Source organism: Diplotaxodon limnothrissa, linkage group LG7, assembly GCF_057381915.1.
Source record: "Diplotaxodon limnothrissa isolate DT_005_m linkage group LG7, D_limnothrissa_male_GT1.1, whole genome shotgun sequence".
Lineage (NCBI taxonomy): Eukaryota > Metazoa > Chordata > Actinopteri > Cichliformes > Cichlidae > Diplotaxodon > Diplotaxodon limnothrissa.
In genome coordinates, this window is record NC_140602.1 from 8,310,859 (window position 1) to 8,334,501 (window position 23,643).

General features: G+C 40.1%; 2 protein-coding genes across 2 annotated transcripts; both read right to left on the reverse strand.

Annotated features, from left to right (window-relative positions):
• Positions 1 to 55: 55 nt before the first annotated feature.
• On the reverse strand, positions 56 to 13,331 carry nudt4a (nudix (nucleoside diphosphate linked moiety X)-type motif 4a). The gene is made up of 5 exons (XM_085357311.1): positions 13,017 to 13,331; positions 9,331 to 9,441; positions 7,395 to 7,439; positions 7,051 to 7,138; positions 56 to 1,724 (listed from the first exon to the last, which is right to left on the reverse strand). The coding sequence occupies exons 1-5, from the start codon at positions 13,113 to 13,115 to the stop codon at positions 1,498 to 1,500; spliced, it is 570 nt and encodes a 189-aa protein (XP_085213437.1). The 5' UTR covers positions 13,116 to 13,331; the 3' UTR covers positions 56 to 1,497.
• A 2,908-nt stretch (positions 13,332 to 16,239) lies between these two features.
• Positions 16,240 to 22,949, reverse strand: ube2na (ubiquitin-conjugating enzyme E2Na). Its single transcript, XM_085357313.1, has 4 exons — positions 22,867 to 22,949; positions 18,359 to 18,605; positions 18,018 to 18,158; positions 16,240 to 17,456 (listed from the first exon to the last, which is right to left on the reverse strand). Exons 1-4 carry the CDS (start codon positions 22,894 to 22,896, stop codon positions 17,410 to 17,412), a joined length of 465 nt encoding a protein of 154 aa, XP_085213439.1. The 5' UTR covers positions 22,897 to 22,949; the 3' UTR covers positions 16,240 to 17,409.
• Positions 22,950 to 23,643: the final 694 nt, after the last annotated feature.

A 23,643-nucleotide genomic window follows, 5' to 3' on the forward strand; every position in this document is an offset into this window, starting at 1 on the left:
CTGCAGCACTCAATAAAAATCTGTCACAATAGTAATTATCTTTAAACGGTGTTTATTTAAATATTTTGCACACAATAGAATACCCCAGTCACACATGGACAATGAGGAAAGATGTTAGATGGGCTTTCCTGCCAATGGTAGCCTAGGAAGTTGAATTATGACCATATTTGAGCTTTTTTCCCCTAGGTGTTAAAGGACTTCCATGCACAATACAACGCTTTGAAGCAAGCACCATCAAAAAATAATCACATAAAGAAACGGATTTCCACGATCCACAGTTTATTTCTCCAAAAATAAACGACTCTCAGTTTGATTTTTAACTGTGCACGTTTGGGGGTTTGCTTCAGTTTTTTTCCTTCTTTGCATACTTAATTTTCCATTTCTATGCTTTGTGCTTGTGGTTGGACTGTACCATTGCCACCAGGGGGAGTAGTCTACAGCCTGGTATTAATGGTATAGTCCAAACACTAAGACTAACAATAAATAAAAACAATAATATTAACTTGTGAAGAAACTGGATTAAAGTTTAAAGCAAAGCATCAAATAGAATCAGGCGACCATAATTCCTGTCATACTTTTCGGTCCATGTTTCCCAGCGGAACATAAATTCAGTCACTGTGCACCCTCTGTCGTAAAAGCAAACCCACATTTTTCTTAATGTCCTATGGAGCCCAGCTTCCAAAAACTGGGTTGTTTTGACAGCATGTATAAGGCTTGATTTGTTCTATTCATTTACTTTGTGTTTATGAAGGCACTTAATGGGAGACTTTGTGCAGCATTTGTCAGACTCTTCTAAGGCATCTCTGCAGATACACTATATAAAACATTTGCTATAATGCACTAGATTATAGTTTTTCTGAGGATATGTGCCATTTCATGTTTGATTCAGTTCACTATATAGAAGTTTTTCTCTAATTTACTCAGTTTTCACTCACATTGACAGCATTCAAATATATACACACATGATTTAAGGCTTGTTCAGTGTCACTAGTGCTTAGAGATGATACTGTGTGCGCTGAGGAAGTAATAACAATGCTGTCCACGCTTGCTGCAGACTTTACCTCATCTCTTTTAGCAGAATTCCTTACAAACTTCCCAAGGTAGCAGTTTGTAAAGTCCATCCATAGACTTGCAGCTACTCTTTTTCAAACATCTTGCACATTGTTTGGCACTGAGTCACTGTGGGAATAAGGCTTCCTCCAGGAGCCAACACTTCCCCATACCGCCTCCAGGAAATCACCAGCACACAGTGTGTGCCGCCAGTCAAATATACAACATCTAAGACTAAACAGGCCTTTATATTGCATAATCAGTGCACTGCAGTCTGCCTAAAGTTGAAAAGGAAATGCTTTACAGGAATTTAAAAAAAAATAATACATTAAAAAAAGTCTTAAATACATTTGAAAAACTTTTTCAGTGTCACTTCAAATCAGTCTCAAGAAGTTCAGCTGAAAATTCATTTCCTCTCAGAAGACCTGCTCTCTGCCATTATGGCTCCTATCTGCTGACTAGGTCTGAGCAGTGTGTGGAGCAAACAACATAGTGGGGTGCGTCATCATCTGTCATGTGGGAGCTCAGGCCATTGCCGTTAGCTGGGCCACACATGGGAGTGCAGGTGGGATTACAGGTGCCCTTAAGTCTGTGTAGGTACTCTGCATGGACAGGCTTGTGGCTCTGCAGCACCCTTATGGCTTCATCGACCTTGAACCACTTCCTCTTCCTTCCTGTGAAGAGATTCAAGTAAAGTTGAATTGTTTGCATGTGGCTCACACAATCAGTGTTGTGCTTAATGACACTTCAATACAATGTGTGGGAAATTGTTTTAAGTCCGTAACACGTCCATCCTGATAGATGCATAACTGCTAATATGATATTGATAAATATTCGTAAAAGATCACAATAAGGTCTTGATTAAGGTAATCTAAACAAGGAACAAGAAACAAAACATTTCTCAGCATATGATTACAACATTTCAGATATTAGGTCACAGGAAACCATAAGCTCGTCCATCCCTTCTGCTCATTTCTCAGTTGGCACATCCTCGATTCCTTTCCTCATCTCCTTGCATCTTGGTCCCTCCCATCAGAAATGTGATCACAGGAGGAGAGGAAGAAAGATGAGGAGAGAGATGAGGCAACAGGCTGTTAGCAAAATGACACATCTTTGTTTCACAACTGTCATTTTAAGGCAGTTGATACCATGTTATGATCTTGGTGAGCTATATACTTTTAAAAAATATTAAAGAACACTCTGAAAACACATCAGAGAAAAAAAAAAAATCATGCCGCACATCTATACTGATATGGACTGGGTAATGTGTTAGGAACGAAAGCATGCCATATCGTTTGATGGAAATGAAAATTATCAACGTACAGAGGGCTCAATTCAAGACACCCCCACATCAAAGTGAAAAGATTCTACAGCATGCTAGTCTATTTTCCCGAAATGTCACTGCAGCACCTCAAAATAGAACTCCGTAATTTGTATGGCCCCCACATGCTTGTATGCATGCCTGATAATGTGTGCACAACAGATGGTGTCCAGGGGGATCTTCTCACAAGTTGGACCAGCACATCACTGAGCTCCTGCACAGTCTGAGATGCAACCTGGCAGCATCGGATGGACCGAAACATAATGTCCCACAAGTGTTCGAGTGGATTTAGGTCAGAGAAGCATGGGGCCCAGTAACATGTATCAGTTCCTTCGTCCACCAGGAACTGCCTGCATACTCTTACTATTACACCATGAGGAACCCTGACCCGCTGCACCAGCATTGGGTTTGACAATGAATATAATCCCGATATCTAATGGTCAGGGTGCTGTTGCCTACCCCATAGAGCTCTGTGTGTCCCTCCATGGATAAGCCTCTCCACACTTTCACTAACCCACCACTAAATCAATCATGTTAAACAATGTTAAAGGTAGCATAACGCTCTCCACAGCTTCTGCAGACCTGGTGGACCAGCCAATTCTTGTAAATGCCAGTTGGGCTCCACAATGGCAGGCAGTGAGCGCAGGGTCCACTAGACAATGTTGAAGTCTGTTTCTGATTGTTTAGTCAAAGGTATTTACACCAGTCACCTGCTGGAAGTCAGGTAAAGCTCCATCCTGTTCATAAAGGAACAGATACTGGTCCTGCTGATGGGATCTCCCTCTAGGAGATTTGGACTACATGGGAAACTTCTGTAGAGTCCGAGTCCAGGCATCACCGCATGCTGCCGGTAGTGATACTGACCCTAGCCAATGGAGGGAAAGAATGTGGATCATTCCTGTTTTGTTAGTTGTCTCATTGTTGCCCCTCTAGTTTACCTCTAGTTATTAATTTCAATAACACCAAAGCAGCAGAGTGGCTGTAGCTCAGGAGGTAGAGCACCTACTGATCGGAAGGTTGGTGGTTCGATCCCTGGCTCCTCCAAGTCTGCATGCCAAGTATCCTTGGGCAAGATACTAACCTCAAGTTGCTCTCCGATGCATCCATCGAAGTGTGAATGTAGTTAGAAAGCACTAAGTATAGAGAAAGTGCTTGTGAGAATGGATGTGTATGGGTGAATGTGGCATGTTGTATAGAGCGCTTTGAAGAATCCATTTACTTAACTGACCAGATCAATACCCCAGAAGTTTAACTGGTAGCAGGTAAAAACTCTTCAGAGAAAGATACACAATGATACACCGGTGAATCCTAGATAATTGCTCCTCAGACAAACCTCCTCTCTTCCATGTCCTTCAAATGCATTTAAGCAACTAAAACATTTCTTAGGGCAATACAGTGAAAATAACTTGCACAGTGGAGAAGATGAGGTGCAAATCAGAAAGAAAAAAAAAGATAAAAGGCCCATAATGAAGCTCTTGATTTGAGCACTATGGGTCGTACACAGGAAATAAGCGTAACAAACAAATCCAAAAAAGGCACAAGGCAGAAAACAGGAAAGGGCAAAGTATCCAACATACAAACAAGGCAGAGTTAGCAGGAACTAGCTGTGGCAAAGATTAAGGAAAGGAGTGTGCGTACTGCAAAGACTCAGTGTTTAGATGATTAGGGTCAGGTAGTGCTCAAAATGCATGAGATTGAAAATGAAGGAGACTCAGACTGGACCCAGTCCATAGGTGCAAACATAGAAATATAATAGTATTTTTAAACTTAGCAAAGACTTCTTGAACAAATTTTGGATACTAATATCCACAAAGCAAACCACACTGTGTGTTAATTGTATTTAAAATGCTCCAAAGGGCATGCCACCATTAAGCAAACATTGTATAATTTGTCACAGAGAGCCTGAATAAGCGCTGAGTGAGACTGCTGAATGAAAGGATGACAAAAGGATCATTTTATTCACCACACACAAAAATAAACTGTGCATGTCATGGCACCAGTGGGTGTCGGTGTGGACATGGGCATACTTCAGACAGCCCTAAACCCTAAAAAAAGTATCTTCCATAAAAATGATCTGTCCAGCAAAGCGACAGCTGGAAGTTATTTATACTTTATTCAAACTCATCTCCTCCCATTCAATTCCAGCACTTTGCTAAAGGGATTTGCCATGCTCTGTGATAACTGGAGCCTGGTGTGATAATGAGGAGGAGGATGCCTTCACTTCATGTTGGCACCCTGAAGAGTGCCACCACTACCAGCATTTAAGGAGGCGAGGGAGTCAATTCAACCTGTAGTAGTAAACCCTGTCTGTTCAGTCGCAACCCTCGTGTAGGGCAAAAGAGGACAAGTAAGGGGGGCTGCTGTGGTCAGTGATGATAACTGGAAAACAGCTGGGCACAGCAAACACTCCTCCCCCTTATGAACAGGCTGAACTCTTACTTCTGTGGGTGAAGGGAGTAAACGGCCACAACCACATTTTCCAGTCCAGTTAGAAATAGTTTACAAGTTACTCAATCCCGGGAAAGGGTATTCCATTTAAAATATCAGACAGTGAAAACATCCATGAAAACATATCTAAACATGTACATCCACCTTATATGCGTTACAGTTTAGAAAAACATTCTATGTTAACTTAAAGTCAACATAGATATTGGCGACGTGTAACGAACCGCTTGCTATATTAGAGATCTCCATTCGAGCATACTTAATGTCTGACCTACATGTAATCACAACATACACCCACCAGCAACTTTATCAGTCACACCAGGCTAGTACCAGGCTGGACCCCCTTTGTCTTCAGAACTGCCTAAACCCTTTGTGGCATTGATTCAAACGATGCTCAGTTGGTATCAAGGGGTAAACGTGATGAGGAAATAGCTCCCACACATTTACACCACCAGCAGCAGCTTGAACTGCTGACACAAGGTAGAATGGATCAGTGCTTTCAAGGCGTTCATGTCAAATTTTGACCCTGCTGCCCGCAGAAATTAAGACTCATCAGACCAGATGTTTTTCCAATCTCATGTTGTCTACTTTTGGTGAACCTGAGTGAATTGTAGCCTTTTCTGTTCTTAGCTGACTGGCTGAGTGCCACTTTTTAGCTGTAAAGTCTAGAGATGGCTGTGTGGAACAATCCCAGCAGATCAGCAGCTTCTGAAATACTCAGATCCACCTGACACCAACAACCACGATACATTCAAAAAAAATCACGTTAGCTCCCTATTCTGATGCTCGGTTTGAACTTCAGCAGGTCATCCTGACCATGCCCACGTGCCTAAATGCACTTGGTTGCTGCCATCTGATTGGTTGATTAGATGAGCATTAATGAGCAGTTGAACAGGTATGCTAATATAAATCAATTTAAACCAGTTTATTTACAATTCAGGCTGAATTTGTGAAAAAATAAAAATAAAATCTACAGCTAAATGAAGTGTTGAACTGCACTGCGGAAAGTTATGAGCACAGTTGCATGTCATTTTATTTTGACAATCAGCCAACACAGGATGAAGGAAGAGGCAAAAAGACAATACAGCCATTGTGAAAGACATAATCTGGGAAACTGCTACTCAGTTCATGAATCTGTTATTCATGTTTTCCATAAAACAGACACATGGGCAGACATGTTCAATTGTCCAATTGTTCTGTTAAGAATTTTAGATCAGGGGTGTCAAACCTAATGCCCGGGAGCCAGAATCGGCCGGGTAAGGATTTCAATCCAGCCCACTTGATGGTTTTGGAAAATGTGAAGGATGGCTTCAACTGTGGACTATTATCTGCTTTACTTTATTTCCTACTGAAAAAGACCTGCTCCCATGCCATTCATATTACACCAAAGTAAAAGATAATTAATCGAAAAGTACCTGTTTTTATCTACAATAGAAATTTCTGTTTTGTTTTTTTACAATGGGTCCACAGTAACAGAAACATTTCTTCATCTCAGTTCTTTCTAAACGACAAACTTTTGAAATTGCACTTCTTTTTTAGTATTAAGACATCTGAGGGATTTAATGTGTAGTTAAACTTCCTTAAGTGGATTGGAAGTAGGGGTTTCAGTCTTCCGCCCCATTCCAGATCAAAGCTGTATGTGGCCCTCGGTGTAAAATGAGTTTGCCATCCCTGATTTAGATCAAATGAATCAGTGGAGCTGTTACACATTCCTCGTTGTGTTTTGTTCCTCTTCATTCTGCTTATGGAGTCATCTTATGTGTGCCACCTTCAAAGGCAGTAGATTATCTGAAGACTAATGCTATGTATGAGTTTATAATCCCTTTCACATTTATGCGAATCAAAATGTGTAACCTAAGCACTTAGTTGAGGCATGTTTAATGTGAGCAAGTGATTCTGGTAAAAAACAAAAAAAAAACAAAAAAAAAAACCTTGCCAATGCATGATCTTAAGCCAAGATCTTGAACTAAGAGACTGAAAGCCCTGAAACTCAACCCTGAAACAGAACATGTAATGCAAAAAGTTGCTAAAACCTTTTGCTTGCTTTTGTTTTTTTGTTTTTTTTAATAAACCACAGGATCTCAAAAAACATGCATATGAGGGATGCCCGTAAAAAGGAGAACACAAAAAACCCCCTCAAAAATCTTGTTACCACAGGAATATTTTTCACTCTTTTCCCCTTGGCTGCTAGAATAAGATACTATAATAAGACAAAGAGGGACACAGAGGCATACCAATGTTCACAGAGTCTTCCCAGTCTTCCAGCATCTCCGTCACCACGAGGGTGTAGACATAAGTCCTGTGCTTTCTGTCTTGATTGTGCTGCAAAGGTTTACATGAAGAGAAAATGAATTTATGTTTTTCTGACAAACCACCAACGCAGTGCGTGCAAAGCCTTCATTAAAAAAAGGCAAAAACTGTGATTAGCCGTACCATTTCTTTTATAGAAACTCCATGAACTAAACAAGTTGATTGTCTGACCACAGACATACAAAAACGCTAGGTGCGGCAGTAGGATGATTTTATACAGCACTATGTATCGCGACATGATTACAAATTACAATTTTTCATAACATACCTCGAATATCCCAAGCAGTCTGCCGAGCTTTCCCTTTACACCAGCCTGCACACATAAATCAGAGTCATTATTAAAAGTGATTGTCCACAAGTCATAATCTAAAATATTCAGGTGAAACTGTCCTTTCAACACACTGTGCAGCGAGATCACTTGGATTCGCGTCATATATGATCCCAGGTAGACATAAACATAGTCTAAATGACAGAAACACGAGACAGGGGGCTTAGCTCAAGTATAGTACACAGTTAGGACACAGCTATCATTTACAGTATCAAACCATAACAGACATCCCGGTCATTGCTGTAATGTCTTCCAGACTTATTTAAAAAAGCACACTAAAATGCACACAACGGCCTACAAGGCTTTACAAATTTATGCACAAATAAAAATTAACAAATGAGGCTCAATCCGCTTTGAATCGCCTTTATCCTGATCTGCGTCAGCTCCGTGAGGCGCAGGATGTGGGCAACTGGAACCCCTTCCTAAATGTCACTGCCATACTTCAAAGCTGTCAGCACACTGCTATCCATGTCAGAAGCTCACAGCTCACTTTGCTGTGAACAATCTGGCCAGCCACCAGCAGCCTCCTTTCTTAAACCACAGCATGATAAGCTGGCTATCCATGCATCCTTGCCAAATATTTCTACTTCTGTTCTGGATTTTTGGCTGGTAGAACAACAGGAGCGACTTGTACTGTGAACAGCGATGACACTTCTGACAAAGATTTACTGATTTCACTTTCAGTTTAATGTGTCTGTCCTTTGAGCCCATGATGCATACATTGCAATCAGAATATATGATACTGAGATGGAAATTAGCCCCCCAGTGTTCAAAGTCATGAAATGTCATGATTTTTTTTATTTATCTTCCACTTAAATAATGAGATAATTCCTTGGAAAACCAATAAACATTATCAGCTGACAACTGATAAAATTCCCTATACTTATTACTTTTTAACACTATGGTAACTTTGTGTCACTTCCAGTATTAATGGAGCCAAAAATGGTTACTAATCTCAAGGAAACTTCGGAATGCTGCTTTTTATATTGTGCTCTGCATGAAAAATAACACTGTCTCCGTGAGAGGTGATTATGGAAAAGTCTGGAGCCACCTCTCATTTCTTTACATTTTGATTCCCAAGTACTAAAAAGTGGTTTTGACCAATAGTTCTCCAGGCTTTATTCAAAGGATTCTTTGTTTGTTTGTTTGGACATTAGTTGCTTTTTTACTCATTTTAAGTCAGCTTCTTGTACCTCATAATTTTCATATGAAAGTTTTTGGTTTTGTTAAGGCAAACCTGTGAATAATTCAAGCATAGAAAAGGCAAATAGCAGGCAACTTAGCAAAGATCCCATTTTTAATTGTATCTTTAGCCACTTCGTGTCCTTTTGCAAAAACAAAATCATTTGTATGCATTTCTTTAGTTTATGGAAAATGATAGCACAGCTTGAAAAATACAAAACAGCCTTTTTTACACCTAAAAAATGTATCTACAGCAGTTAGTGGCAATCTGTTTAACATGGTAGATTCACCATGTAATACATGACATGAAAATGAACCCAAACATACTGCCAGTGCAGTAAAATCATACCTGGATATGAAAACAAACAATGAAATTCCATCAGTCATGGATTTGCCCCCTCAGAGCCCGGACTTCAACATTATTAAAGCAGTGTAAGATCATCTTGACAGAGAACGGTATGAACGGCAGTCAACATCCAAGATGAGCTTTAAATGTCCTTCAACAAAAACACGTATTCCCACATACGTTTCAATAAGTCACTGCACCTATTTCCTATTTTCATTGCAAAATATAAAGAAATGGGGTGTCGTTCATCACTTTGCGCAGTACTGTATAGATCCTAGGCTTTAACCAACAATGCATGCAAACAATAGAAACGTCTTTATGGGTTTAATTAATGAACAATCAATTCACCTCTTCATACACCTCCCTGACAGCAGCTCCACAGGGCTCCTCATCAGGCTCCATTCCCCCTCCTGGCACGATCCACTGGTCTGGATGGCGACTGCTGCTCACCAACAGCACCTGCCAAGGAGAGAGAGCCCTCCGTCAGGCCTCTGCTACTGAGGTTGGGGTGCAAAAAGCACAGCAACAGCATGCCCGAGTTCAGCGTCCGTCAGCACGGACGCGGTGGCCAAACGAACTGCTCGTCATTCAGCAGACGCATGTCGAACATCTCGCATATCATTCCAGTCATTCACTTCATTTACTTAATGCAACATGAGCGCTGTGCGAATGATGCTGCTCTGCGTGTCACAGTCTTTGGCACATAATTTAAATAGACGAATGAGAACAACTAATGTAATGATTCATGTATCGGCCTGTTTTTAGTTGTCAGTGGATTTAATGAAAGATAATTCATAATCTGGAATCTATTAACAGTACGGCCAGCTTTAGCGTTTTGAGTAGTACCAACATCAAATGTTATATTTAATCCCACTGCGTTTGAAGAAGTACAAATCAACGTTCTAACCCAAAGAAATATCCTAAAGCTGCACACTATTTTTAACTGCCGTCCAGCCAATGCAGTTTGATGTTTTGATGACGAAGTTACTTGACCTTAAACCCAGTCCGGCATCACTGACCCACATTGAGTTCATGTAGGACTGCCTTCTGAAACCTTAACACTGGGCAACCAACTCACTCTCCAGTCAGGCTAACACTCACCTGTGTTAAAAACGCCAGTCGAATAAACCCTTTCCACATTAAACACAGCTGTCACAGCAGAGGTTTCCCTTCTGTAAGATCTTTCTGCTCACGCTCCAAAATGGAAGCAACTTTGTGAAGCGCCTAATGGTAACATCTTCATATCATCAAAGCTGATCTCTTTGGGTAATAAATGCTTAATGTCATTTATCACCCAATATATATGGGTGATATATACCCAGTGTATATGAGTGTAACACTTTCTCACTCTGCTCCTTTATTTACAAACTCTCTAGAAACCATGTGATTTATTTTTAACAGTGCAACTCTGTCCATATCTATGAGTGAATAAAATACTAAGTTATTAAGGTAAAAGTCACTTCAATGTCCAAGTTCATACTCTTCCACAGCAGACACATCTCTCTACGCATTTACTCTGCTCAGTGAGCTAATTTATTTAGCCATGGCATTGCCAAAATCTTAGTTAAAATCAAATGTATGTGTTTACTCCACATCATGGCTTCTACTTTCTATGGCTACTCACATTAAGCCACAAAGAGGAAGGCCAATTATTTTAGCTGGTTTTGTATTCCAGGTGACACATCTCATCTTAAACGAATCCGCGCAGGGTCCAGGGGACTGTAGAAACACCGCAAGTTGCCTCAGTGACACAAATCCACACAACGTACACATGCATGCGCAATTTCACACAAACGGCATGTGAAGCACGTAGGCACTTGTACAGACACAGCTACTCGCACACAGACAACAGGCTTTCCAAAAACCACCAGATCAGCAGTTACCTCTCTGTATCAAAACAAAGAGCTTAGGAGAGGAGGTTAATGACCCCGACAGGCACCAAACACGATCGGGGGAAAGTGAGGAAGCGTTTGAAGTGGGCAGAACCCCGACATCTTTACAGTCTGATCCCAGTCCGGCCAAACTCTACGGGCTGAACGATGTGTTAATGCCTTTCAAAAGAAGCTAAATTTAAAAGGCAACCTTTGTCTCAGTAAATGCCTTAATTAAGGATTCACTGCTTGTAAAATACTTACATTGGTGTCTAAAAATAACAATTTATCAGCAAATAATAATAAGAATACATTTTATCTATAGGCACCTTTTCAAGTAGGAAGCAGAAACTTAAAATTAATGTGATTAAAGGGAAACCAGTGAAACTGTTGAAAGACAGGAGTGATATGTTCTGTGGAAAGGGTTCAGGTAATGACAAGAGGAGCAGTATTTTGGACCAGCTGAACTCTAGAGGGAAGCCTGTGTGGATACGATTACAATAATCAATACCAGATGCAACCGGTCAAAATAAAAACTTTGACAGACCTTCAGAAAGCCTGGAGAACTTTTTCTCAAGACAAGGCAGGCTTTGTGGAATATAATATAAGGAAATCAGTTACGGATCAAGACTTTTCCACAGAAATGTGTGGTTACATAGCTGTGGACATGTAAAAATAAGTAAATGAATAAATATATGACGTATCAATATGTTGTGAAACCATACATCAGGTGCCACTGAGTGGGGGTGGGGGGATGTCCCCGGACAGATAACTGGTGCATCTCCCCACTGTACCTCTATCCAATAAAAATGTATATACAAATTTCAATTTAAAAGTCAACTCCATTCTGATAAGTGATAAGCTGCTTCTGCTCAGCTCTGCTGTTTCACTAAAGCGATGGTTGGGGCTTTAAGTCAGTCACTTAAAACAGATTATTATGGATTTCCAACTCTTGTTTGGTTTTTATATGTACCCATTTTCAGTTATCTCAACTATAAAAGCAGGAAACTAACTAGGCATATAATTCTTTTCTTTCTCTCTTTGCCAGCCATATTTTTCAAGTAACCTATATTTGAAAACAGCAAAATAAAACTGGAAATTCTGTAGTGTGCCACCCCATTATTTTTGGTGACCTCCATACGGCTACCCCTATGAAATAATTCTGGAGGCGCCCCTGGTAGGGGCCCAGGCACAAGGAGCAGGAAAGGAAATCTGTCAGGGAGTAGCAAGTGGCTGTACCTTGTTTCTATAAATTGCAACTCATGGGTCACTTGGAGTTTAGCACACTGTAACAGCCACTCAGCCCCCTACTCATCATATCACATGTGGCCCAGAGTTAGTCTGCGTCACTAGGCAGACACATTTAGACCCAGCACAAAACAACGGTAATATTAACAAACTTAAAAGTTTCTTATCCAAACTGGCGCATCACTGAATAATAATTTGTGTTTCAGTCAATGTCTGTGCTTGTTATATGACATACATCACTACGTACACGTGCTGTATACTTACACATTTCCACGAATGACAAAATAATAGGCGACTGATTACACGTAACACGTTAAAACCTCATATTCAGCTCTCTAATTTAAAGACAAACATTTCTTTCACGTGAGTAAAATGGCTGAGAACATTTGCTTTATGGTTGCGTCATCATTTGACTCAAAAAGTAGAACCAACTGGCCTCAGGAGTAGCAGGTATCTCAGCAAAATTAGATTTAGTAAAACCGCATCAGCTGATGTGTTGGAAAACAAACTCTGCACTACTTTATTTATGACAGGAGGTGTTTATGGGCCCATAGCTGTGAAATATATGCAGAGACTGCTCTGCGTTAGAGATAACTGGGACGATTTTATGAGTAATCTGGATGTCCTTCTTGGCAAGAACGTGAAAAACGATGATCTCCTGTTGAGTGCCAGCTGCAGCCACACACCCTGTAACAGGTCAAATATTTGCCCCCCTCCAACCTTCACCTCTGCCCAGCACCTCAATTAAAGACGAGCCACGTGAACGCGCTCCCCACACACTGAAAGTCAGCCAGACGCGCGATAAAGCAGGCTGCTGTACTGTCAGGCACAGCGGTTAATTTGGGACTGTGTCAAAAATAGAGCGTGTTAATAAAAGCCCTCTCCTCCTACAAATGGTTTAACTTCACAGCTTACCTCGTCCTCTGTTTCGTTTTTGAAACACAGACACGCCGCTCTCCTCTTGAACCCTTCGACGTCGTACGTCCTGGTCTGGTTGGGCTTAAACTTCATCATATAGAGGCCTTTTTTTCCGGAGGCAGGGAAGTGTTGGGAAATCGGGCTTCAACCAGTCGCTGATTAAAGTGCTTTCAGTAATATCCAACAATATCGCAGCTTGGCTTCTTCAGACACTTCCAGACAAACCATGCAGCTGGTCCATTCATTCCTGCGCTCCGAGCGCGCGTCAGGCTGCATCTGGTGTTGTGCTCTGCTGCTTTAGTGCCGCTGTCAACACGCAGACTGGCTCACATCACGCTGTGGTGGCTGAGCTGCGACCAGCTGACCTGAGAGCTGCGCAGCAACAAGCCCGTCAGTCCCCACCTTACATCCGTGTTTATCACTGCGACGCACAGGCCGAACAGAAACGAGTCTCCTTTATGGAAGAGAAAAGGTGACTGAGCTGCGAGATGGAGTTGCTGTTAAAACTCTCCAAATCCAGCCAGGATGGACTTGAAGAGCGTGTTAATGCCCACGATAATAAGTGCACTGACTCATTTTTAATGCAGAAAACCGAACAGATCCAAACATTTCATGTCACAAATAACACAGAAAAGGTCAATTATTTTTTAAAGGCTTAATGGCACACAGATGATTTTATTCATTGTGATTTATTTATTTATTGCACGAGCACGTGAGTAAAACGCTTACCTGTTGCGTCTTGATTCTTGAGATAGTCAAATTTTCCCTTTAAACGAACAAAACTAAAAAATGCAGGCTTGCGTAAAACTTTCAAAGCTTGGGGTGCCCTCTAGTGGAAGTAGGCAGTCCTTATTTACCTGTATTCACTTGAGGAAGCAATGTGTTTAAAAAAAAAAGAGGAAAAAAAAAGGTTGGGGTGTTTGTATTATTAGTGACTGTCCAAATCAGAACCAATGATAACTGGCAGCCGTTTCTGTTTGAAAGCGCTTAAGCTAAACAAATAGTCTTGATTATTATGAATGAGCCTAACATACATCCAAAGTTGCACTGACTCACACAAGGATTAAAAGGGTTTGTGAAAAGTTAAGAACTGAACCATGTTTTGCAAACACAGGTATTAAAAATCAGGAGTACAGTGTGGCAGCTGAAGTTTTCCAGGTCAGATGAAACAACTCGCAATACAGAGATCCAAGCCACATCCATGTGGCAAGTGGCAATCACTGAAGATTTTAGGCACCATGATTTTCTGTAGTTTGAAATTACTGCTTTTAACCCTGACTGGAATTCTGAATAATGCCAGTAACAGCTATAAGAACGTCATGAATTTGATTTTGTGTGGACTAAACTAGCAAATAAATGTTAATATTAAGATCTTCTTGTAGTGAACTTGAGTAGCAGGGTTTCTGCATGGTTTTAAAAATCAATAATAATGCATTTTAAGGTCTTATTGTGCAATATATTTTGCCACAACTGCAAGATGAGCATACAATTCCTTCTGATTTTCTTTGGACATTGGCTGCTATGTAACTCCTTTTCAGTCCAGTTCTTGTACCTGGCCACTTTCAGAAGAATGTTTTTGTTTCTTGAGCCACATAACACTAAGCGATCATTATTCAAGCATTTTAAGATTTAGGGAAAAAAAATCCAGCAAAGACCTGAAATAGAACTGGACAGATCCAATTTGACTTTTCGTTGATCCATTAATGTTCACTGAAATGGTCTTAGTGGAGAGGTGGCTGTCAACAAATCTTTAAGGAAGAGAAAGAGGGAGAAAAGGCTGAGGCATCCCAAATTACACAGGACCGTAAAGCAGTGGCAACAGGTTTGACGGAGGGATGAATCCTAATGTGAAATTTTGGGTTCAAACTGTCTTCAGAGGTGGTGATGAGAGAGGTACAACAGTGCTTACAGCTTTCTGCAAAACACGACAGAGGTTCTGTCATGGTTTGGGGCTCCATTTCAGTTTAGTGGTGTTCAGGATCTTGTCAAAATGATGGAATCGTGAATGCAGATTTTTATCCATGCAATACCATCTGGAAAGATCTGCCATGATTGTCAGGAGCTTCATTTTTGCCATGACAATGATCCAAAACATACTGCCAATACATTAAAAGCATACATGACAAAAAAAACCTACATTGAACATCTTCAGTCACGGTTTGGTTTGCCAGACTTCAACATTACTGCGTGGAATCATCTTAACAGAGACAAGAACAAAAAACAACCAGCATTCAAAGCAAAGCTCTGCGTGTCCTTTAAGAAGCCTGGAGAACTATTCCTGAAGACTACTTAAAGAAAATACAAGAAAGGTTCCTGAGAGAGTTCAGGCTGTGTTGAAGAATAAAGGTGGTCAGATCAAATATTCAGTCGAGCTTTTTAGAATTGTACAAACTCAGTTTTTGCCTTATGTACTGTATTTACATGTACGTTTGCATTATCCAATAAATTTCCCACTTTCCTAGCAAACTAAAAAGAAATGAGAGAAGGCCCAAGACATTTGCCCAGTACTGTAGAGTACTGAAAAAAAGATTGCCATCATGCATTGAAAGCAGTTCCAATACTAAGTATTATCTGGTAAGTATGAATGCCATTCTAGTGACAAATATCTAATACCAGCTCAAAAAAAACAAAAAAGTGGTGGCTGATAAAACTCGCTCTTAAGTTTGCAATTTTTCATTTCACTTGGATTCCAGTTACCTTTTTTGTCGTATAAATATTTAACATCCCAAAGTGTTACTATGGTTCCAGTCCTTTTATTACAGATTGGAAGAAGTATAAAAACACCCTGGATTGTTTTTGTTGACCTAAGAAGTACGCAACATGCCGCTAAAGATAATGAAAGGCTGCATTTTGCAGATATATAAAGCAGTTACTGTCTTTGTGTTAGTCAGCACATTGCTGGTATGCCTGCCTCCATTTGTGTTTGCACATTTCTATAAATCACTGCATTGTTTTTCCATTTTCCTAAAATGTAAAGAGGAAGTTGGGTCTATAATCTGTCTCTCCCCGTTTGCCCTGTAATGGCTTTTCGCCTTATGATAGATATACAGGGTTAGACTCCACCCCCGTCCCCCTTGAACAGCGAACTGTCCGTAACTGTGTGTGTACAAATTACAAACCAACTTGGACACAATGTACCACATGTCCTATTAAGAATCACAGTCAGGTATTTATTAATCAACAGAATTTATTTACAGAACATAAAAGTTTGTAGTTGGACTGTTTCATATCATTCTGAGAGCAGGAAAACATTTCACCTTCAGATTAACAAAGAATGAATTTACACAAAGTGAAATGAATACAGACTTTACAGCCAAAGCCCAGTCACAACAGTCAAGAGTCAAAGCCTTCATTGTACTTTTGGTGTGATCTCCTCCACAATGCAGCATCTCTTCTCACACACCAATCACAACACCCCAGTTCCCGCTTTCATCAACTGACTGTTCAAATGTAACCGCACTGCTTTTTGAAATAAATGCCAGTGAGAGCAGGTAAACCACAGAGTTTTGCAGAATTAAACTGATGACGTAAGGGGCCGAAAAGCAAGAGCAGTTAGTATGCTAACAGCAAGAAAAGATTCACATGTAAAAGACAAGATATGGTAACAACACATACTGTATGTGCTAAAACTAAAGAAAGGTCCACAATGTCCACTGAACCCACCACACACACTCTCATGCCATCCACAAAAGTACTGTACATCCAAGTCCACACTGAGAGTGGCTGGAAAAGTTAATGTGACAGTGGCAGGCTCAGTTTGGTTCTCAGTCATCTCAGTTTATATTTAACAAATCCAGATTGACTCGAAGAAGCAGCACAGCGATGATTGTTTATGCGTCCTACTGGGCAAACCTACACAGGACTAAACCTTCTCCAGGCGAGCGCCTACAAAAACAGTGGGCTAGTAGAGTTAGCTGCTTTTAATGAACAGCAACACGATAAAACAAAGTTAAAAGAAACATAAAAAGCATATCATGTTATCCACATCTAAGCCAGTCTCTAACTCAGCTTATTCCCCTGCTCCAAAATTGTGCCCCCTCCCCCCTGAAAGAAAAAAAAACGTGTGATGCAAGACACCTTTTCCCCTCAGTGGACAAAGAAAGCTAGATGAGTAGATCTAAAACCTCTGCCCATGCATTTGAATAGTAGTGAGTCAGGACAAAGACAGCTCGTAATTTCTAGTGTGCATTTAAATCACCAAATGTCAGCAGTATATATATATATATTTTGTGTGTGTACTTTTAGTGTGTATACATATATAAGAAAATCTGACATGTATATACACTAAAAGATGGTGTCCTTTAAATGCAAATAAAGCAGGAGGTGGTCTTGGCAGCACATGAGTTGTGTTCATACAATTTGCTTCCACTTCTGTCTCCAAGAGGCTGCTTTACACTTCATTTTTGTTTCCAGCATAAAGCCTGGTCCATGTCTTGGCTGCAAAGTAAAATAAAAAATACATCAATTTTAAAGGAAACCATAACTTAAAAGAAAAATATTCCATATTAATTGTGTGTGATATAAGTGACTTGTTTATATACAGAGATGAAGTGGCACGATTATGGGTAATGTTCCTGCATTATCATCATCATGCCATAATTTTAGTCAAGGATCAACATCACAACTGCCCAATCACATTGTTGTGATGTCATAACATTGCAATGTGGGGAGGGGGGAAAGAAAAAAAAAGGTCACAGCTTATATAAAACTCTCTTTGATAACGAATGGTAAGCATTTCAAGTGTTCTCTTTAATAATCTTTAATTTCGAGACTATAATAACTTTATTATCAAATCAGGATTGCTGTTACCTAAATTTGGTTAGTCATGGTGGTTTGCCTGTGATAGTTTTTAAAAAGCATTTGCTAACTTCTTCATAACTGCAATGTTGATTGTGGACCAAGATTATCATAACAACGTAGGAGCATCAAACTGGCTAACAACATCATGAATAATGAGGTAAATCTTATCTTTACACCACGCCAGATCATGGCTCTCACCGGTTTCTATGGCTTCAGCTTCACTGCTCTTCCACTTCTCTGCAACATCATTTGCTAGGGGATCGTCAGGGTTGGGTGCACTTAGTAAAGCCTGGATTGAGAGCAGCACTGTACGAATCTGCAGAGCTGGTGACCATTTATCTATTAAAAAATAAAAATAAAAACAAAGACAAGTGTAGTCAAATAAAAAAATGCATACAGGCAAAACACATGAAAAGTGACCAATGATCCTGTTTAGGAAGAGACTTTTAATAAGAGACAATATATTCTTTGTCTCTGATATGATGGTGAAAGGCATGATTAATATTCTCATAGATTTTTAAGCTACAATACTGGCTTACCTTTCAAAATGTCAAGACATATTCTTCCCAACTTGTCAACGTTTGGATGATAAATTTTGGTCATAAAACGTACTTTAGGAGCTGCCATGGGATATTCCTCTGGTAAAAAGAGTTCAAGTCTAAATGTGCCTCCTTCGAAAGGTGAGTCCTGAGGTCCAGCGATGACCACGTGAAAGTAGCGGGCATTGGCTTCATCTGGCTCTGCCTTGATGCCTGGGACAGGCTCTGCAAGCAAGCGCTGAGTTTCCTGGAAAAATAAAGAAAGCGGAAACAAAGGAAGGAGAAGGAATTAGATAAATTAGAATACCAAGTCCATAAAGGTCATTTTGGGGAACTGCTTTTGAATGTTGTATTAAAGACATCTGATAATACCGGGCAATCACAGGTATGATGGTTTCAGATAATATGGTTCCAGATTTGTGCCAACAGGAAATTTTCTAAAAACCTAAATATAACATAAAATAAGACGTTACACATTCCTTACATGGTCTGGCCAGTAGAGTGACTGGAAGTCCATTTATTGTGCTTCTACAGTCTGCAGCATTTGTAGCTGAATAAAGGCAATGTGCAGTCTTCATATACAGGTGCAAAGTAGTTTATAAAATACATCACTGGAAGTCGATAATAGTAATATATATTTCAATATTCTTAAGAATAAGTGACACTAATAATTTATCTTTTCATATCAGCTGATATATTGATTCTGGGTCATTAACGGCGTTTCCGGTGATATCTCGTAGAGCTACACCAATAAATGCATCTAATTAGCAAAAGAATAGTAAACTTTAAAAAGTTTTGCTGATATTCATAGATCATAAATCAGGATGTGTTTAGTTGTTGCAGTGAGAAATAAATCCCCCTGTCCTCTCCTGTTATCCACTGTGGGTGCAGAGTTGCACCATACGCAGCCCTGCAGTTTCTAAACACATCCAAAAGAAGGTTGAAGGCAACAGATATCCTTAAAGCATGAAATCTTTCCAAAGATCTTCACAAAAAACCCAGACATGTGAGAAACAGTGCAATAATGGGCGCTGTGTGTTTTATGCACTTGAGTTAAAGTGTTTCATGGTGATCACAATCAGGGTCCTTAAACATCAGAGAGCCTAAATCTCCATCAGAGATAATGACTATCACAGCAGTGGTGTTCAACTTTCTGTGTTAGGTCAGACTGCTTTAGTCTATGCATACTTGCATAAAAGATGTTGTCTGGCACATTATTTCATTTTTCTTCCATATAAAACTGAACAATCAAGTCCTGCTCAAATTTCTAATCTGTGTTCTATTTACAGCAGTGTAAAACAAACTTGGCCACAGGTTAGAAATAAGTATCAAAACATTCACGCATTTTCTGCTTCACCAAGTGAAAACAAATTCTTGTGACAATGAAACGCACAGTTTACAATGGGTTTTCCTTGGTTGGCACATGGCCATTCATCAGTGGAATTTGATCAGTGGTCAGTGGTTGTTGATCAATGGCCATGAGAATTTGCATAATTAAGATTAAGGAACTGACCTCCCAGCCCATTGTTCCTTCAGTGGGCTGGTTTCAGTCATTATGCAAATGTACTGTTTATAAGATTGGCGAAACCTGCAGTCAGCTGAGACAGAAGAAGTCACTTGGATGAGTGACGAAACGTTTCTCCCACAAAACGCTACGTCCAGATGAACAGAATCAACTTTTTGGAGGGGGACCCTTTAGCTATTACTTAAAGTAATTTAATGTTCTTTTCTGTATGACTTCATTCATCAGTCTCTCACATTATTTTAGAGGAATTCTGGCCCACTCTTCTTTAATACATTGCTTCAGTTCATTGGGGTTTCCAGACTTTCACTTATCCACAGCTCTCTTAAAATCCCACCACAGCATTTCAGTCAGGCTAAGGTCTGGACTTTGACTTTATGTTTTTTCCTCAAACATTCTGTTGTAGATTTGCTGCTGTGATCATTGGCCTGTTGCATGACCTAATTTTCACCAAGCTTTTACTTTTGAACAGATGGCCTCATATTTGACTCTAGAATACATTGATATACAGAGGAGTGCATGGTCCACTCAATGACAGCAAGGTACCCAAGTCCTGTGGCTTCAAAACAAGGCAAAATCATCACCCTACCACCACTGTGCTTGACATTTGGCATGAGGTGTTTGTGCTGATATGTTGTGTTCACTTAGGTCTCCTCTGTCCAAAGGATCCCCCAACCCACAAGTCTTAGTCAAAAAAAAAAGGGGAGGGGGGGGGCAATTTAACAGCTCCTAACAAAGCACTCTGCAAAATGTGCAAGAAAACTGTTCTTACAGAAGGTGTAAACAGGCTCCAAAAGATAAGATACCAGCAGCTCGTGATGTGTGACCCCTACTTAAATGACACAACCAAACACAGCTGAAGCACTCAATATGACAGGAAGCGCAAATGCAAATTTGCGATCTGATTGCATAATACGAAGGCACGTTTTTAAGCAGCTGGTTAGCAAGCTCAACACAAAATACATCTCAATTTCCTTGAGTTATCATGATTTATCTTTAAAGGTTTGGCTTACATGCAACTTTGCAAACCTAAGTGGCGCTGCCTTGTTCTTTTTAGGAGGAGACTTTCTCCTGGAAACACTTTCAAACAACACATACTAGTTCAATCTCTTTCTAACTGTGTTTTAAAGAACTTTAAAATTCCAACAGCGGCCTGCAGAGTTGGAGATTTAGCTCTTGGGTTTTTTTTGCAGTTTCTTTGAGCATTGCACAATCCGAACTTGAGGGAAATTTGCTGGGATGCCCACTCCTGTGAGATTGTGCCTAAATGCCCCAAAGTGGCAAAACCTGCCAATCAATTAATCATGTGCATTTGATTAGCAGCACCTGGCTGCTATCTGCATTCTTGATTCCCAATGAAGCAGTAAGGATAAACTTGGTTTTCACAGGACTCAAGTATTTACTGTTGAATAAGTTGAACAAAACTGTTTCGTTATTTTCTCAGTTTTAAAAATGATAGTCTCTTCTTTTGCTGTTTGAAATGCACAACTGACTCCAACAAAACAAACTTTACAGTATTCAAAATATAATTGAATAAATGTTCCAACAACCACCACACTCGTCTTTTACACTCGTTTCCTCCATGCAACTGCGAGTGAGATTCCTGAAATGTTTCAGATAACCCACAGACAAAACCATGCAGTGAAAACACAGACAGTAGAGGGGCTCCCAGTCCCAGTCACACGCTCTCAGGGCTCAAGGGCTCGTCCCATCAAGTACTGTTCCCAGCCCTTCCACCTTTTCCCACCAAGTCTGTGCTGTGGCCTGCTTCCTCACACACCTGGACACTACACGTGTCCAGGTGTAGTGTCCAGCATAGATAAAGGCTGGAACCCACCAAATCAATTGTACTGTATTGGTTTTAACATTCACTCAATTATTTTTGCACACATTTCTGTATAATAAGGTAACGAACGTGGATAGTCAACCACAAAAAGTCCCCTTTTTATTGATGTGTGTGCTAATAAAAAGCTTGTGTCTGCAACAACAGATCTAGAAGGAAACAAAAGTGAGGAATCAACTACATTTGGAAAGCTTGGTTGAGAAAATGCACACTCAGGAAAACACAGAAAAATGGGAAAATGACACATTACCCTGCTAAGAAGGCAAACGAGTGAAAATGTATTTTAATCATTGAACGGTGACCCTAAACGTAACATAACAAATACAACAAGCAGTCACACTCGTTCTAAAAACATGGACCCCTCGCCCAAAAAAAAAATCGTCAGGTTGAGTGTAACGCAGGTGTGGATTTTTGATTTGGGGTGGCGTACAGAAAAGGAAACTCTAAAGGCCTTAAATATGTCAACTTAACAACAGTTTTACAAATCATTAAGCTCGTTAAGTAAATTAGCAAGTCATAATGTTATCATTAACAGAAAGTCATTCGCCTTGTTGAAGTAACCACAGTGGGAGCGATTTCATTCATCCAATTTGTGCAGTTTTTAAAACACGTTTTAATTACCTTACTAACCTTTAACTCCCAATGGTTGCCAAAAATAAAAATAAATAACGAAAAAAATAAATAAAACGGGTGTGTGATTTTAAGTTATTGCAGTATACAGTAAAGGCACGAGGCTTGCAGTGTCGGGCTTTATTAAAATACAAGCAATGCTAAACAACTAGCCGGCGTTAGCATTTTTAGCTAGCCAGCCTTTCTGACAGCACTACAAGCAACTTGAGAACACCAGAAAAATATATTTAGACAAGTATATTTAGAAAAGGTAAGGACTTTTATCCGCCATCGTTACAGCACGGTGGTGTATTTTTAACCCGCCGTGTCTCGGCGTATGTGGGTGCAGAAACGAAGCGGAAGTTACTTTAACAAACAACCCGTTAGCCAGCGAGATGCTAATGTTAGCACACAAAACTGCTCGCCGGGCGCACCACCAGAGCGTTTAAGAGTTTGTGGCTGTGATTGTGGCATTTTTGCCGTTACTACGAAAGGCATGCTGTTGCTTGAGGCCTGATTTTTTTTTCTTTTTACCTTAATGATCCTGCGGGGCAGTCCTGCCATCTTGTCTTAAATGCGGGCTTTTTAGCTCTCAGTGCCTTCTTTCTGTCGTTGGCATTGACAGCAAACACACGTCTTCCGGGTTCTCTGCGTCACGGTGATAGTGAATGGAGGGACGTGAACGTGACTTACACAGCAGCTGCTTGTCTAACACACTCACGATGCAAACATGTTTCTCGAATGGTTAAAAAATATTATTCCAAGTAAAGGTAACGTCTTCTTAAGGTAAGCCCTAATGGAAAACAATAAATATGGGTAACGTGGACTGGCCTGTACGTTTAATTTTTAATAGCATAACATGAAAAAAAAAAGAAGAAGCGAACAGTTACTGGCAAGTTTAAAAAAAATTCAACTAAGAAAAAACAGATTTATGAGATTTATGTGACATGAGTGATATTTATAGTGATATATATTTATGCATCCAAAATTGAGCTTGACCAATATCTGCAGTGGCTCATATGGACAAGCCAAATGGCTTCCAGAGAAAAGTTTTATGTTCAGACAAAATAAACAATTAGCTATTTGGCCACAATGACACAAGGTAATGCCTTTAAGCTGAAGGAGACTGTACTAACTATCTAGCATGGTGGTGGTAGCACCATTTCCTAAGGCTGTTCCGCTGTCATTAGTTCTGGTACATTGCACAAAATAGATGTGATAATAAAAAGGGGGGATTAACTTCAAATTCTTCAGTGATTCTTGACAGTGATCTGATATCCACATCAAAAGCGGTTTTGGAATGGATAACGC